Source organism: Eutrigla gurnardus (assembly GCF_963514095.1).
Source record: "Eutrigla gurnardus genome assembly, chromosome: 23".
NCBI lineage: Eukaryota > Metazoa > Chordata > Actinopteri > Perciformes > Triglidae > Eutrigla > Eutrigla gurnardus.
Window position 1 is genome coordinate 5,002,426 of NC_139934.1, and position 12,230 is coordinate 5,014,655.

The following is a 12,230-nucleotide window of genomic DNA, read 5'->3' on the forward strand; positions in this document are numbered from 1 at the left end:
CCTCTCTCAACTAAATTATGGGAAGATATTTGTAACCTGATTTGTTTTTCGATTGAACCTCTTTTTTCCCTGTGCTTTGAACATGTATTGTTTGGCTTCACTGACAATCCATCTTCTAAAGAAAAACAATACTATATCATCAATCTTATTATACAATTAGCCAAATGGCACATTCATAAATGTCGTTACACTAATCAAAAACCACTTTTTCTTATTTTTGAAAATGAAGCCAAACAATACATCAAGTCTATTAAAAAATCCATCAACATGAAAGCTATAAAGACTTTGAATTTATGTACACTTTATAATGTTTTTGTATGAAAGCTTGTCTCTGCATTGTCTGTATTGAAACCCCCTGGCGATGTTCTGTTGGTGTATTGAATTGTATTGCACCATAATGACTTAATAAAGTTTCTAAAAAAAATAAAAAAAAGTCGAATTCCCCTACTTTCTCCCAGTCCAGTGGTTTTCAAACTGGGGAGGCACGACCCCTAGTGGGGGCGTGGAGTTATAACATTAAAAGTGTTTGTTCCCGCAGGAAGGCAGAAAGATAATACAACAAAAAAACGTATGAACTGATTCACAATTGAAAGTGAAACTTCAAATAGAATGTTTCTGCAATACATTTCTCATATTTTCTTCTTGATTTATTGAATTTTGATTGAATGTAAAACAAAGAATTTATAAAAAATATAAATGGAAAACACAGGGATTTCATACGGCCCTCGGTGAGTCTAAATATAAATGATGCATCGTTCTTCTGCGCTGCTGGATAGCAGATCATGGACAAGCTTGTGAAAGGAGGTAAAGCAGAGCCTGAAATCACACACTTTAAATTCAAATATGTATTGGTTGAACTGGAACCTTTATTACTTTATCTGGACAACCCCTTATTAACAAGAGATAATAAGACAGATATTAAACAATGTGAGGCAGTAAATACATTCTTCTCCCTCTCCTGCTGTCCCAGTGTGTTGACTTGGATTTTAACAGCATTAACACATTGTTGTTGTTTTTTGTCATATCATTATGTAAAAAAAACACTTTTACACGGTTCACGTTCCACGTTCGAGGTAAAACGCTGCCATTGCAGATATCCGGGCATATTAACGCGTTCACTCCTTTGTCGTATCAACTCGCATTCACGACTGGACATCAAAAGGGAAGAGTCCCGTATACTAAACTTTTCTGCAAAGCTACTTTCCTCCTCCCCTCGCCCTCTCAGGCACTGACGAACACCAGTCTGGCGGTGTAGGCCAGGTCGGCGAGGTAAAGCAGGAAGTTGAGGGCCGTGAGCACCGCCACCGCGATCAGCTCCGGCGGCACAGTCCTTCCCTGCTGGCTCCGCTTGTCGAACTGGAACACGGGCCAGATGATGGTGGCCGTCAGGTACATGATGACCGCCAGGAGCCCGTTGGCCGCCAGGAACTTGGAGAAAGGGACGGGGAGGCGGCCGGTGCACTCGCCCACACACAGCAGCACCACGGCCATGGAGAGGATGAAGCAGATGCAGTACATGGCCATGCACCACTTGAGCGCAGCATGGAGGTCGTACGACACAGGGTTGCTGACCAGGATGAAGATAATGCAGGCCACAAAGGTCTGGCACACCTTCAGCAGGCCGGGAGTTGTAGCCATGTAACCCGCCACCTCCCCCGGCCTCGCTTTAGTCAGGCTGACCTCCGCCATGTAGGCCACCGTCGCCAGGCAGGAGAAGACGGTGGAGGCGATGCGGCAGTCGCGTGCCTCGCTGGAGTAGCGCTGGTTCCTGAGGAAGAACAGTGGGAAGATGATGGAGGCGGAGAGGCAGAGGAGGGAGGCGTAGCAGGCGATGGTGATGGGGAAGTTGGTCCAGGACACCGGGATTCGGGCCTGGAGGCCGAACAGCTCCACCAGCAGGACCAGCAGGGTGCAGGCGAAGCTGAACGCCCAGCAGAAGATGCACCAGTCGGCCATGCCCCCTTGCAGTTCGTGTGAAGAGAACTGTGCATATTTGAAATCTTCCTCTGAGAAGTAGCTCTTTATTGCCGTGACGACAGCCTGCTCCAGCTCTGGGAATTTCTCCACTCTGAGCACAATGAGAAAAGCATGGGGCCTAGGAGCGCACTCTGTGATACACCTCACTATCTCAGGCTTCAGCTCCTCCTCCGGTCTGCTCGTGTCAAAGAAACCAGGAGTGTCGATCAAAGTGATGCTTCTTCTGTTGACGGATTTGGTTTTTGATTGACAGTGACTCGTCTCAGAGTTGCTCGTGTGGTCAATCTTGAACACTTCCTCTCCAAATATTGTGTTAGAAAGGCTGCTTTTCCCCACTCCAGTTTTTCCCAAGATGACAATTCTCATCGTGCTCGTCGCTGAAAGAGAATATTGTCCATCGGTTATCCTGTACATCTTTCTTTTGAGACTCAGTTACAATAAAAATTCTAATTGGTAGAAAAAATGAATAGAGAAAGTGTTATAAAATAGCTGAATTATGGTAATAAGAGAATGATGTATGGCACAAGTTATAACGATGGTCCTCAAATGGCAACATAACCCAACATTTGAACTTTTGTTATCCAAGAAAACTATAGTTTCACCCTGAAAAATATGTCTCATTATTCCAGAAGACAGAAGGTCATGAATGCTTGAATGGGAGTTTCCATGTGAGCAGGTCAAAAGTGGAACCGTATTGGACCTTTGTGCGTCAGCTGTTTAGGGTGGTGACTCTGGTCGGGGAAAGTACCTGTTGAAAACATTGTTATTGGCACATGAATTGGTTTCTTTATTCGGCTGGAGTGTCAACAGGCTTTTTAGTTGTACCAATACAACTATAAACAGTCCCAATTAGGGTCTACAATTCCAGGCAAACTCCTAGATCAGAGGTCTTCAACGTTTGTCAGCCAAGGACCCCAAGGCCTATAGAGACCCAGGGGAGGGACCCCCGATTACATATCGTATAAAATTGTGTTGCTTATTAAACCAGTCAATAATAATGTGCAGCGTAGTCTAAAGTTCCATGTATAAAGGTACTTTGTAATGATGTAAGTATACAATGCTAAGGCCTTTTCATACTTTTTTAGGGTGTGGCGTTTTGTCTCAGAGTAAGACGGAACAAATTGTACGGAATTCATCTGTTTTTATTGGCAGCGTCCACTCAACTGTAAAAACAACAAAGCTTCTGTGTTGAAGTTGTGACCTGTAGCCAGATGGCATTTGGTGAAACCGATATTAGTCAACAGCGAGGATGATTTGTCATCTTTGGACTTTTGGAGGAATTTATTGACAATAAGATGCTGTGAGTATCGTCAGCCTTGCCCTTTAAAAGAATAGGTCCATGGTTCTATGAAGGAAAAAAAAGAAACTAAAACTGACATGTGAGCAATCAGCTGCTTTATTGTTTTAACAAAGCGACATATATTAACACAATGTCTATATTGGCGAAAGAAAATCATCTCCATTAAAGGGTACACCGTGATTTGACAAGAGACAGAATAAATGGATTTCTAATGACATCATCAGGGATACTGTTTGTTTTTTTTACTTTGGAAAGCTACACCAGAGCTACATTTATTACATTATTACAGTTTGGGTGTTGTGTAAAGAAGGTGCTCCATTCATTTAGCAAAGTCAAGGACTTCCATAAGGGAAGAAGCCTAAATGCACCAATTAAAACACAAATTATACCAATCATTTTTTATTGTGTAATCATTTATTAATCCCTCTTAAGTCTTCGTTTTTTTTGTTTGTTTTTATTATACGGCTTCATTCAAATGGATTATAAGGGTTGTACGTTCTTTCGTACAAATCGTGAAGTTTGTTCCAGATCACTGAAAATGTCTTTTTTATCACCTTTACTGGTGTGATTAATACCTCAACCACCTCTCCCATTGTACTGGCTGGAGGAGCCGTGTCTAAAACTACCCCGGCTTGCGTTTCTGCCACACCCGCTGGTGCTGTTAATACTTTTTGAAGTGGCGGCGCGTCCTTTAACTCCTTCCCAAATTTTGAATTGATCAACACAGCCGAGAAAGTCGCAAATAACGCAGCTATGACTGCCAACTTCACTAAACCTCGGATCCACGTTGGTTCTGCATCGTCCAGCAGCTTCTTAATGACGTTGCCTTTTGCCCGTTTTCTGATCTCCTCCCCCGACATGTTTTCTGATGATCGCAGAATGAGCTCTTCCTCACTCTGTATTTTTCTCTCCACCTGTTGTAGCCTTTCGTCCGTGTAGCATCCTCCATTGTTTTCTTTCACCACCCTGTCTATGGTGTCGAGCAGCTCTTCCACCTGGAACCGGTTACTTCTGTAGACGCCTTCGTCGCTGTTCTTCCAGTATCTATTATCGACGACGTGGCATCGACCGCCGCACTCCTTTGCCAGCTCACGGAGGCCCTCGCTTTGCCCGATGTATTCCTCCAGTTTCATTCCCTCCGGGAGCTGGTCGCCGTGAGTGAAGACGATGACAGCATATCTTAGAGCGTCTTCGGGGAAATATTTGCAAATTTGTGTGATGACGGCCTTCTCCTGCGCTGTGAATTTCTCCACTTTGAGCACAATGAGAAAAGCATGAGGCCCAGGAGCGCACTCTGTGATGCACCTTGCTATCTCGTGCCTCAGCTCCTCCTCGGGCCTCCCTGCATTGAACAAACCGGGAGCGTCGATCAGAGTGATGCTCCTGCCGTTGAGGGATTTGGTTTCGGCGGGAGAACAGCGCGTTTGGTTGTTCATATGGTTTATTTTGAATTTGGACTCTCCGAATATGTTGTTAGCAAGGCTGCTCTTTCCAACTCCGGTTTTCCCCAGTAGGACAATCCTCCTTGTGTTTGGCACTAGAAGAGAAAAGTGACTCTGTATCAGTAAATCGGTAGATTTGTCTCCTGCGTTCCCACCTGTTCGGCTAATTTTGGTCCATACCGAGAGAAAATGCAAACTAATGCATTGTAATTTTGGTCCGGTTCCTCACATTCACACCCAATTTACAGCCACCAATCAACCTTAACAAGCATGTGGAATGTGGGAGAAAGCCCTAGCACCGATATATATATATATATATATATATATATATATATACAGTGAAATGATATTAAACAAAACAACCCTTAACAACTAAAATATGATATAACTGTCACCTTATTTAACATAGTTTTAGGCTTAGTTGCGAGTTATATCATCTTAACTTACCTTCCATTCTGTGAAAAGTATAAATCCTTCTAAAAACTGATTCAGATCTGCGAGACGTCCTCACTGTGACTCTCTTCTCTTGCTGTGACGTCCTGAGCGTTGTTGGTTTTTCTCCCTCCTGTCCGACTTGTTTTCCAGCTGCAGGCTGATGGATTGATTGACACACATTGCACTTGTTTTCATTCAGGTACATCATACAGTCATCGATATACTGCACCATCAGCACAAGTTATAACGATGGTCCTCAAATGGCAACATCACCCAGAATATGTGAATTTTGGTTATCCAGGAAAACTATAGTTTCACCCTGAAAATGATGTCCAATTTTAATTTAGATATCTGTATTTTATTGTCACAGTGTAATGCACAGTTCTCAGGGGTTTGGTCATTGCTGAAATGTTAAGGTGCTTAATGCAGGATTGGGAGCCGCTCTGCATGGCTCTTATCTCACAGCTTATACCGCTTTCATAGTCCTACAGCCGACTTAATCCTTTAAGTTTATTACAAGTAATCATTATTAATAAGTCACATCATCAAGAGCACGGCTGGTCACATACATCCTTGAGACAGAACATGACTTTATTTGTAGTACTTACACACTTAATTTATAGCAGCTGACAAAGAACGCTGATGAAACGTTACTAGATGATCACCACACCTTTCTATGCTTCATAAATACCAAACATGTGCCTCGCCCTCATGTTTGGCTGCAGCTGTTACTGGTTTGATAACAGCTCGGCCGCCTGCATGTCTCAGATTAATGTACTGAATAACTCAAAGTGACGGAAACTTTAACTTACTCTCTCAGTTGTTCGAAGAGAAATCAATGAAGAGTAAAATAACCCTGTTTGGATTTACCAGTCCTCCGTCCAGTGTGTCTCTTTTCTCCTGGTGTGCTGCTCAGACTGCTTTTATTTTAGTTTCACTTTCATGTACTGTGTGTGTGTGTGTGTGTGTGTGGTGGGGGAGGGGTTTTTATCATACCAAGTAAAAGCTTCCTCAAGCAGAGTGTTTTCATGGGTTTTACTTACTTTAATGTTCATATTTCTCCAACAAAACAAAAAGTAAACAATGTTGTACATGCATTAAGACCAGAGCCTATTCTTGCCATAAGCAGACTATACGGGTGCATAGAAGACACGCTGCCAGTAGGGGGCCCCCAAGGTCCAAGTTTGTTTTTTTTATACATGCATCTGTTGCATTTATTGGTGTCTCGTTGTTTATACCCTTTGAGAGAGGTTTTTACAAATATAGGCTGTTTTCTCTTAAAGTGTAACAGATTGGTGCATCTCCACAGGATCATCAAAAAGGTTTGATTCCCCCCCATTCGTAGTTTGACAACACGGGCCCCCAAAGTCAAGAAACGGCTCTGATCATTCCCAAAGAGTCGGTGTCGGGACACAGGAGATGTTATTTGGTTTGCCATGACACATTTACAGAATTTCTTTCATAACATTTATGTCTGCAGTACACATTTGAACACCATAAAGTTTTTTTTTATTGTTCTGATAATCAGCCTGTAATTCTACTATGAAATGCTTGCATTCTGTTTGTTTTGCTGATAAGATATAAAACCTGTTAAATCCACCTAAATGTATGACTAATGAGAGGAAATTAAAAGAATGAGACATCCTGTTAATTACCACTAAATCTTTGTGGTTACAGCATACATCACATGATTGGTTTGCTCAGGCAATGACTTGCTGGTTACAAATTGAGACAAGCCAATTCAACTTCTTCCTCTCAGCCACGTCTCATCATTTCTTTGTACTCTAGTTTAACTGTAGCTGTGATGCTCTTTCGTAGCCGTCATTGGATTCCCTCAATGGCTGACAGCACTTTCTCATGACAGCCTCTCTTGCCCTTTTTGATGCTTCACCTGCTGTTTCTGCACCCTCTGCTGCATTGCATCCTTCAATACCTCCTGTAAAAGCTCCTTCAACAGCTCCTGCCAAAGCCCCTGCCATTGCCCCGATTCTACCTGCTCCTGCCATCAACCCTCTCATTGCTCCACTGGCAAAACCAAAAAGAGCTCCAAACAACGCACCTGTTCCAAAACTTGCCAGTTTGATCCAAAGAATCTCAAACACGCTGACTTTAGCCTGCCTTCTGATCTCTTCTTCTGAGATGTTTTGAGATGTCGCTCTAATGTGCTCCTGCTTTTTTTGTATTTGTTGCTCCACTGCTTGTAGCATCTCATTGGTGTAGAACCATCCGTTGTTTTCCAGCAATGTCTTGTCTATGGTCTTGAGTAGCTGATCCACCTGGAACCGGTTGCTCCTGTATTCGTCCCGTTGTCCGTTCTTCCAGTATTTATTATCGATGACGTGGCACCGGCCTCCACACTTCTTCACAAGATCATTCATTGACTTGTTCTTGTGGACAAAATCCTCAATGGTCTGTCCTTCTGGGAGCTGGTCACCATGAGTGAAGAGAACCGTTGCATATTTGAAAACTTCCTCCGAGAAGTAACTCTTTATTGCCGTGACGACAGCCTGCTCATGCTCTGTGAATCTCTCCACTTTGAACACAATGAGAAAGGCATGGGGCCCAGGAGCGCACTCTGTGATACACCTCACTATCTCGGGCTTCAGCTCCTCCTCAGGTCTGCTTGTGTCAAAGAAACCAGGAGTGTCAATCAAAATGATGCTTCTTCCGTTGACTGATCTGGTTTTTGATTGACAGCTACTCGTCTCAGAGCTGAGAGTGTGGCCTATCTTGAACACTTCCTCTCTGAATATGGTGTTAGCCAAGCTGCTTTTCCCCGTTCCAGTTTTTCCCAAGATGACAATTCTCATCGTGCTCGTCGCTGAAAGAGAATATTGTCCATCAGTTATCCTGTACATCTGTCATTTGAGACTCAATTACAATAAAAATCCTAATTGGTAGAAACAATGAATAGAGAAAGTGTTATAGCTGCATTAGGGTAATAATAGAATGATGTATGTCACAAGTTGTAACGATGGTCCGCAAATGGTAACATAACCCAGAACATTTGAACTTTTGTTATCTAGGAAAACTATAGTTTCACCCTGAAAATTATCTCCAATTTTAATTTAAATATCTGTATTTTATTGTCGCAGTGTAATGCATAGTCCTCAGGGGTTAATTCGGTCATTGCTGAAATTTAAAGGTGCTTAATGCAGAGAAGTCACTTCAAGATCCTTTGGATGCGTCATAAATACGAAACATGTGACTCGCCCTCATGCTTGGCTGCTTCTCTTACTGGTTTAATAGCAGTTCGGCCGCCCGCATGTCTCAGATTAATGTACTAAATAACTCAACATGACCGTCCTCCGTCCAATGTGGGTCCTTTCTCCTGGTGTGCTGCTCAGACGGCTTTTATTTCAGTTTCACTTTCATGAACTGTGTGTGTGTGTGTGTGCGTGTGTGTGTGTGTGTGTGTGTGTGTGTGTGTGGTGGGAGGAGGGGGTTTATCATACCAAGTAAAGTTTGCTCAAACAGTTTTTTTATAGGTTTCACTTTATTCATTGTTCATATTTCTTTAACAAAACAACAAACAAACAATGTTGTCTGCATTAAGACAGTCATTCCCAAAGAGTCGGTGTCGGGACACAGGAGATGTCATTTGGGACGCCATGACACATGCACAGAATTTCTTCCATAACATTTATATCTGCAGTACACATTTGAACCCCATAATGTTTTTTTTTTTTATTGTTCTGATCATCATAGACTATACTTCTACTATGAAAGGCTCACATTCTGTTTGTTTTGCTGATGAGACATAAAAACTGTTAGATCCATGTAAATGCATTTATTTGATCCATCTAAACTTAACTAAGATGATTTTTAATACTTCCAATAAGTGCAGTTGACAATTGGGGTACAAATCCAGAAGAGAATCATTAGTAAGTGCGCGAGCTTCAAATAAGTCAAACTACAGTGTGCTAAATATAAGTGCACACTTAACTAATATGATTTTTAATAACAGAAAACAGTGAGTAAAATACAGGCATTAGTAGACACATGTTCGATTGAAACACTTTTTAAAGTCCCATCTATGTATTATGTTAAAACTATTAGTTCTATTTGTGGTTACATCATATGCATTGGTTAGCTTGAGAAACGGGACAACGTTTGATACTCAAATAAAAACTTGCTGCTCGCAAAAGTGAGAAGCCAATTTGACTTTTTCCTCTCAGCCACGTCTTATCATTGTTTTTACTTTCCTATTGCTGCTATTCCTGCTATCCCTGCTATTGCTACGACTGTTGCAACCACCCCTGCTGCTCCACCAAAAAAACGTCCAAGCAACACACCTGTTGCAACACCAGCCGCCAGTTTGATCAAAAGCTTCATAGACACTCTGCCCTTTTTCTTCACTGCTCGTAGCATCTCATTGGTGTAGAACCTTCCATTGTTTGCCAGCTGTGTCTTCTCTATGGTCTTGAGTAGCTGATCCACCTGGAACCGGTTGCCCCTGTATTCGTCCTGTTGCTTCTTCTTCCAGTATTTATTATCGAAGACGTGGCACCGGCCTCCACACTTCTTCACCAGATCATTCATTGACTTGTTCTCACGGACAAAATCCTCAATGGTCTGTCCTTCTGGGAGCTGGTCACCATGAGTGAAGAGAACCGTTGCATATTTGTAAACTTCCTCCGAGAAGTAACTCTTTATTTCAGTGACGATAGCCTGCTCCAGCTCTCTGGATCTCTCCAATTTGAACACAATGAGAAAGGCATGGGGCCCAGGAGCGCACTCTGTGATACACCTTATTATCTCGGGCTTCAGCTCCTCCTCAGGTCTGCTCGTGTTGAAGAAACCAGGAGTGTCGATCAAAGTGATGCTTCTTCCATTGACGGATCTGGTTTCTGCTTGACAGCTACTCGTCTCAGAGTTGAGAGCGTGGCCTATCTTGAATACTTCCTCTCCGAATATGGTGTTAGCCAAGCTGCTTTTCCCCGTTCCAGTTTTTCCCAAGATGACAATTCTCATCGTACTCGTTGCTGAAAGACAATATTGTCCATCGGTTATCCTGTACGTCTGTCTTTTGAGACCCAATTACAAGAAAAATCCTAATTGGAAAAAATTTGCAATGGATAGGGAAGGCGGTGTAAAATAGCTGCATTATCATAATAAGAGAATGATGTATCATACATAAAAAAGAGGCTCACAAACATCAAAAACATTATGTATCTCATTTTAAAAAATGTATGTATCTCATTTTAAAAAAATATGCAATACTGCACCACACCTGGGGTGGTTTCCGTTAACAAAACAACAACTTTATTTGTAGTAATTAAGCATTTAGTTTATTGCAGCTGACCAAGTTCTCTGCAACAGTTTTCTCACTAGATATAGATGACATAGACCAGAGGTTTTCAACGTTCTGTGGGCCAAGGACCCCTTGACCTATAGGGCCCCTATCAAATATCGTATACAATTGTGTTGCCTATTGAACCAGGCTAATAGTTCAGTTTATAGTACAATGTGTGAAAGTACTTTGTAATGATGTATGTATGCTAAGCCATTAAAATAATAATTGTTGACGGATTCATATATTTAAAGAACATATTTTAATTAGATATTGGCATTTCTAAATCACAATTTCACAACATTACATTGTATAAATAGGAAGATTTATATTTGCTTATTTTAGTTTGTATTCATGTTAGGGATGCAAACAATTAATCGCTTATCGATTAATTGTCCATAAGAAATTACTCGATTAAAATAAATTAATTGCAATTAATTGCGTTTGAACCCGTAATTCCCCGCCAGTCCACGTGAGGGCGCGCTTGACGCCAGACGTATTTGACGCACATGCGCGAACACAAGCGAAGCAGGGCTCTGACGACAACAACAAGACAAAACGAGAAACGGGAGCAGTGTAGCACGACGAGACTATGGCGCACCGCCGTAGTCTAATTTAGGCCGCCATAGTCTCGATGTTCGCCCAAAATTATTTCATCAAGGCAAATGGACTTAACTAGCGGCTCTAATGATAGGCCAGGAGGGCAGCAGCGCTTATTGTAAGGGGAAATCCTCGCGGCTGGTTTGGCGTATCAACGTTCTGTTTTCCCCGTCGCCATGGCAAGGCATCCCCCGCGCCGACCCCCCCTCAGCTGGCGAGTTTGACGGTGCGTATAGCCCCGTTCACATACGTCGCTACTCGCTTTCTCGCTGAATTCTACTCGCTGGCAAAAAAAAACTCACTGCCGCCGGCGGCTAGTTTCAAGCGGCAACTCTCTGTGGAACTCTCTGTTGACGTCGACTGTCAATCATCTCTATTCTACATTCCGATTGGCACTCGCTTCACTCGCATCGCAGGAAGTTAAAGTTATTTTCTCTCCGTCCCCGCCTGCATCGCCTGTCCTGACCACATTCCTAGAACACGTTCATTGACAGCTGTCGCTCAGAGATGGGTGAGTAGCGACGTATGTGAACGAGGCTTCAGTCAAAACCAAAACATCAAGGAAGGCTGAGGAATAGTCACCCACTAATATTATTAATAATAATAGTTATAATAAACTAATAGTTTAAAGGCTCAGCACTGTGTTTTAGTCATTTTTGTTTTCATCTTTTCTTGAATGCTTAAACTCCTCAACCCCATTTAGTATGTTAACATTTGTATCAGAACCAGCAGTTTGTAAGAAATTGGTCAGTAATTGATATGTCATATTTTGGTTCTCAAAATTCCCCAAATTGATGCATTAAAATGAAATTATTCAAAATATGATTTGCATTTTTCTTATCATAATATTTCTATTTCAATTTCTATATCATGAGGAAGATAGCATTTTATTAGATTAGATTAGATTAGAAAACTTTATTGATCCCCAAGGGGAAACTGCTTTGCCACGCAATAAAAACACAAACATCCACATAACAAACAATACAAACATTACCATACCATTGCACAAAACTTATCAACATGATTGGATACTTCATACAACAGAGTAGGCTGCTCAAAGCAAGTGATTTAAATTGATATTATTATAGGCAAGGATAAATAAATAAATAAATATAAGAAAAATATACACCTCCAGAAGATTAAAAAACAACAACAACAACAACAACAACAACAATAGACAGCC

At 41.8% G+C, this 12,230-nt stretch overlaps 2 protein-coding genes across 3 annotated transcripts in view; both read right to left on the bottom strand.

The window, feature by feature from the left end:
• Positions 1–12,230, bottom strand: part of LOC311009429 (GTPase IMAP family member 7-like) — a gene marked incomplete at its 5' end in the record, with an annotated part of 55,671 nt that overhangs the window by 31,909 nt on the left and 11,532 nt on the right. The window contains one exon of one of the 2 annotated variants that reach the window (XM_084003595.1): positions 6,816–6,884. The exons of the other annotated variant lie outside the window; for it this stretch is intronic. Of the gene's footprint in view, positions 1–6,815; positions 6,885–12,230 lie in introns of those variants that run through there. 2 annotated transcript variants of the gene reach the window in all.
• Positions 1–12,230, bottom strand: part of LOC311009093 (uncharacterized protein) — a 45,158-nt gene that overhangs the window by 12,714 nt on the left and 20,214 nt on the right. Inside the window, exons 2-4 of the mRNA XM_084003064.1 lie at positions 5,167–5,311; positions 3,753–4,814; positions 1,234–2,354 (exon numbers count right to left, since the gene is read on the bottom strand). Of these exons, the coding sequence (XP_083859190.1) occupies positions 1,234–2,354; positions 3,753–4,814; positions 5,167–5,311 (2,328 nt within the window). The remainder of the gene's footprint in view (positions 1–1,233; positions 2,355–3,752; positions 4,815–5,166; positions 5,312–12,230) is intronic.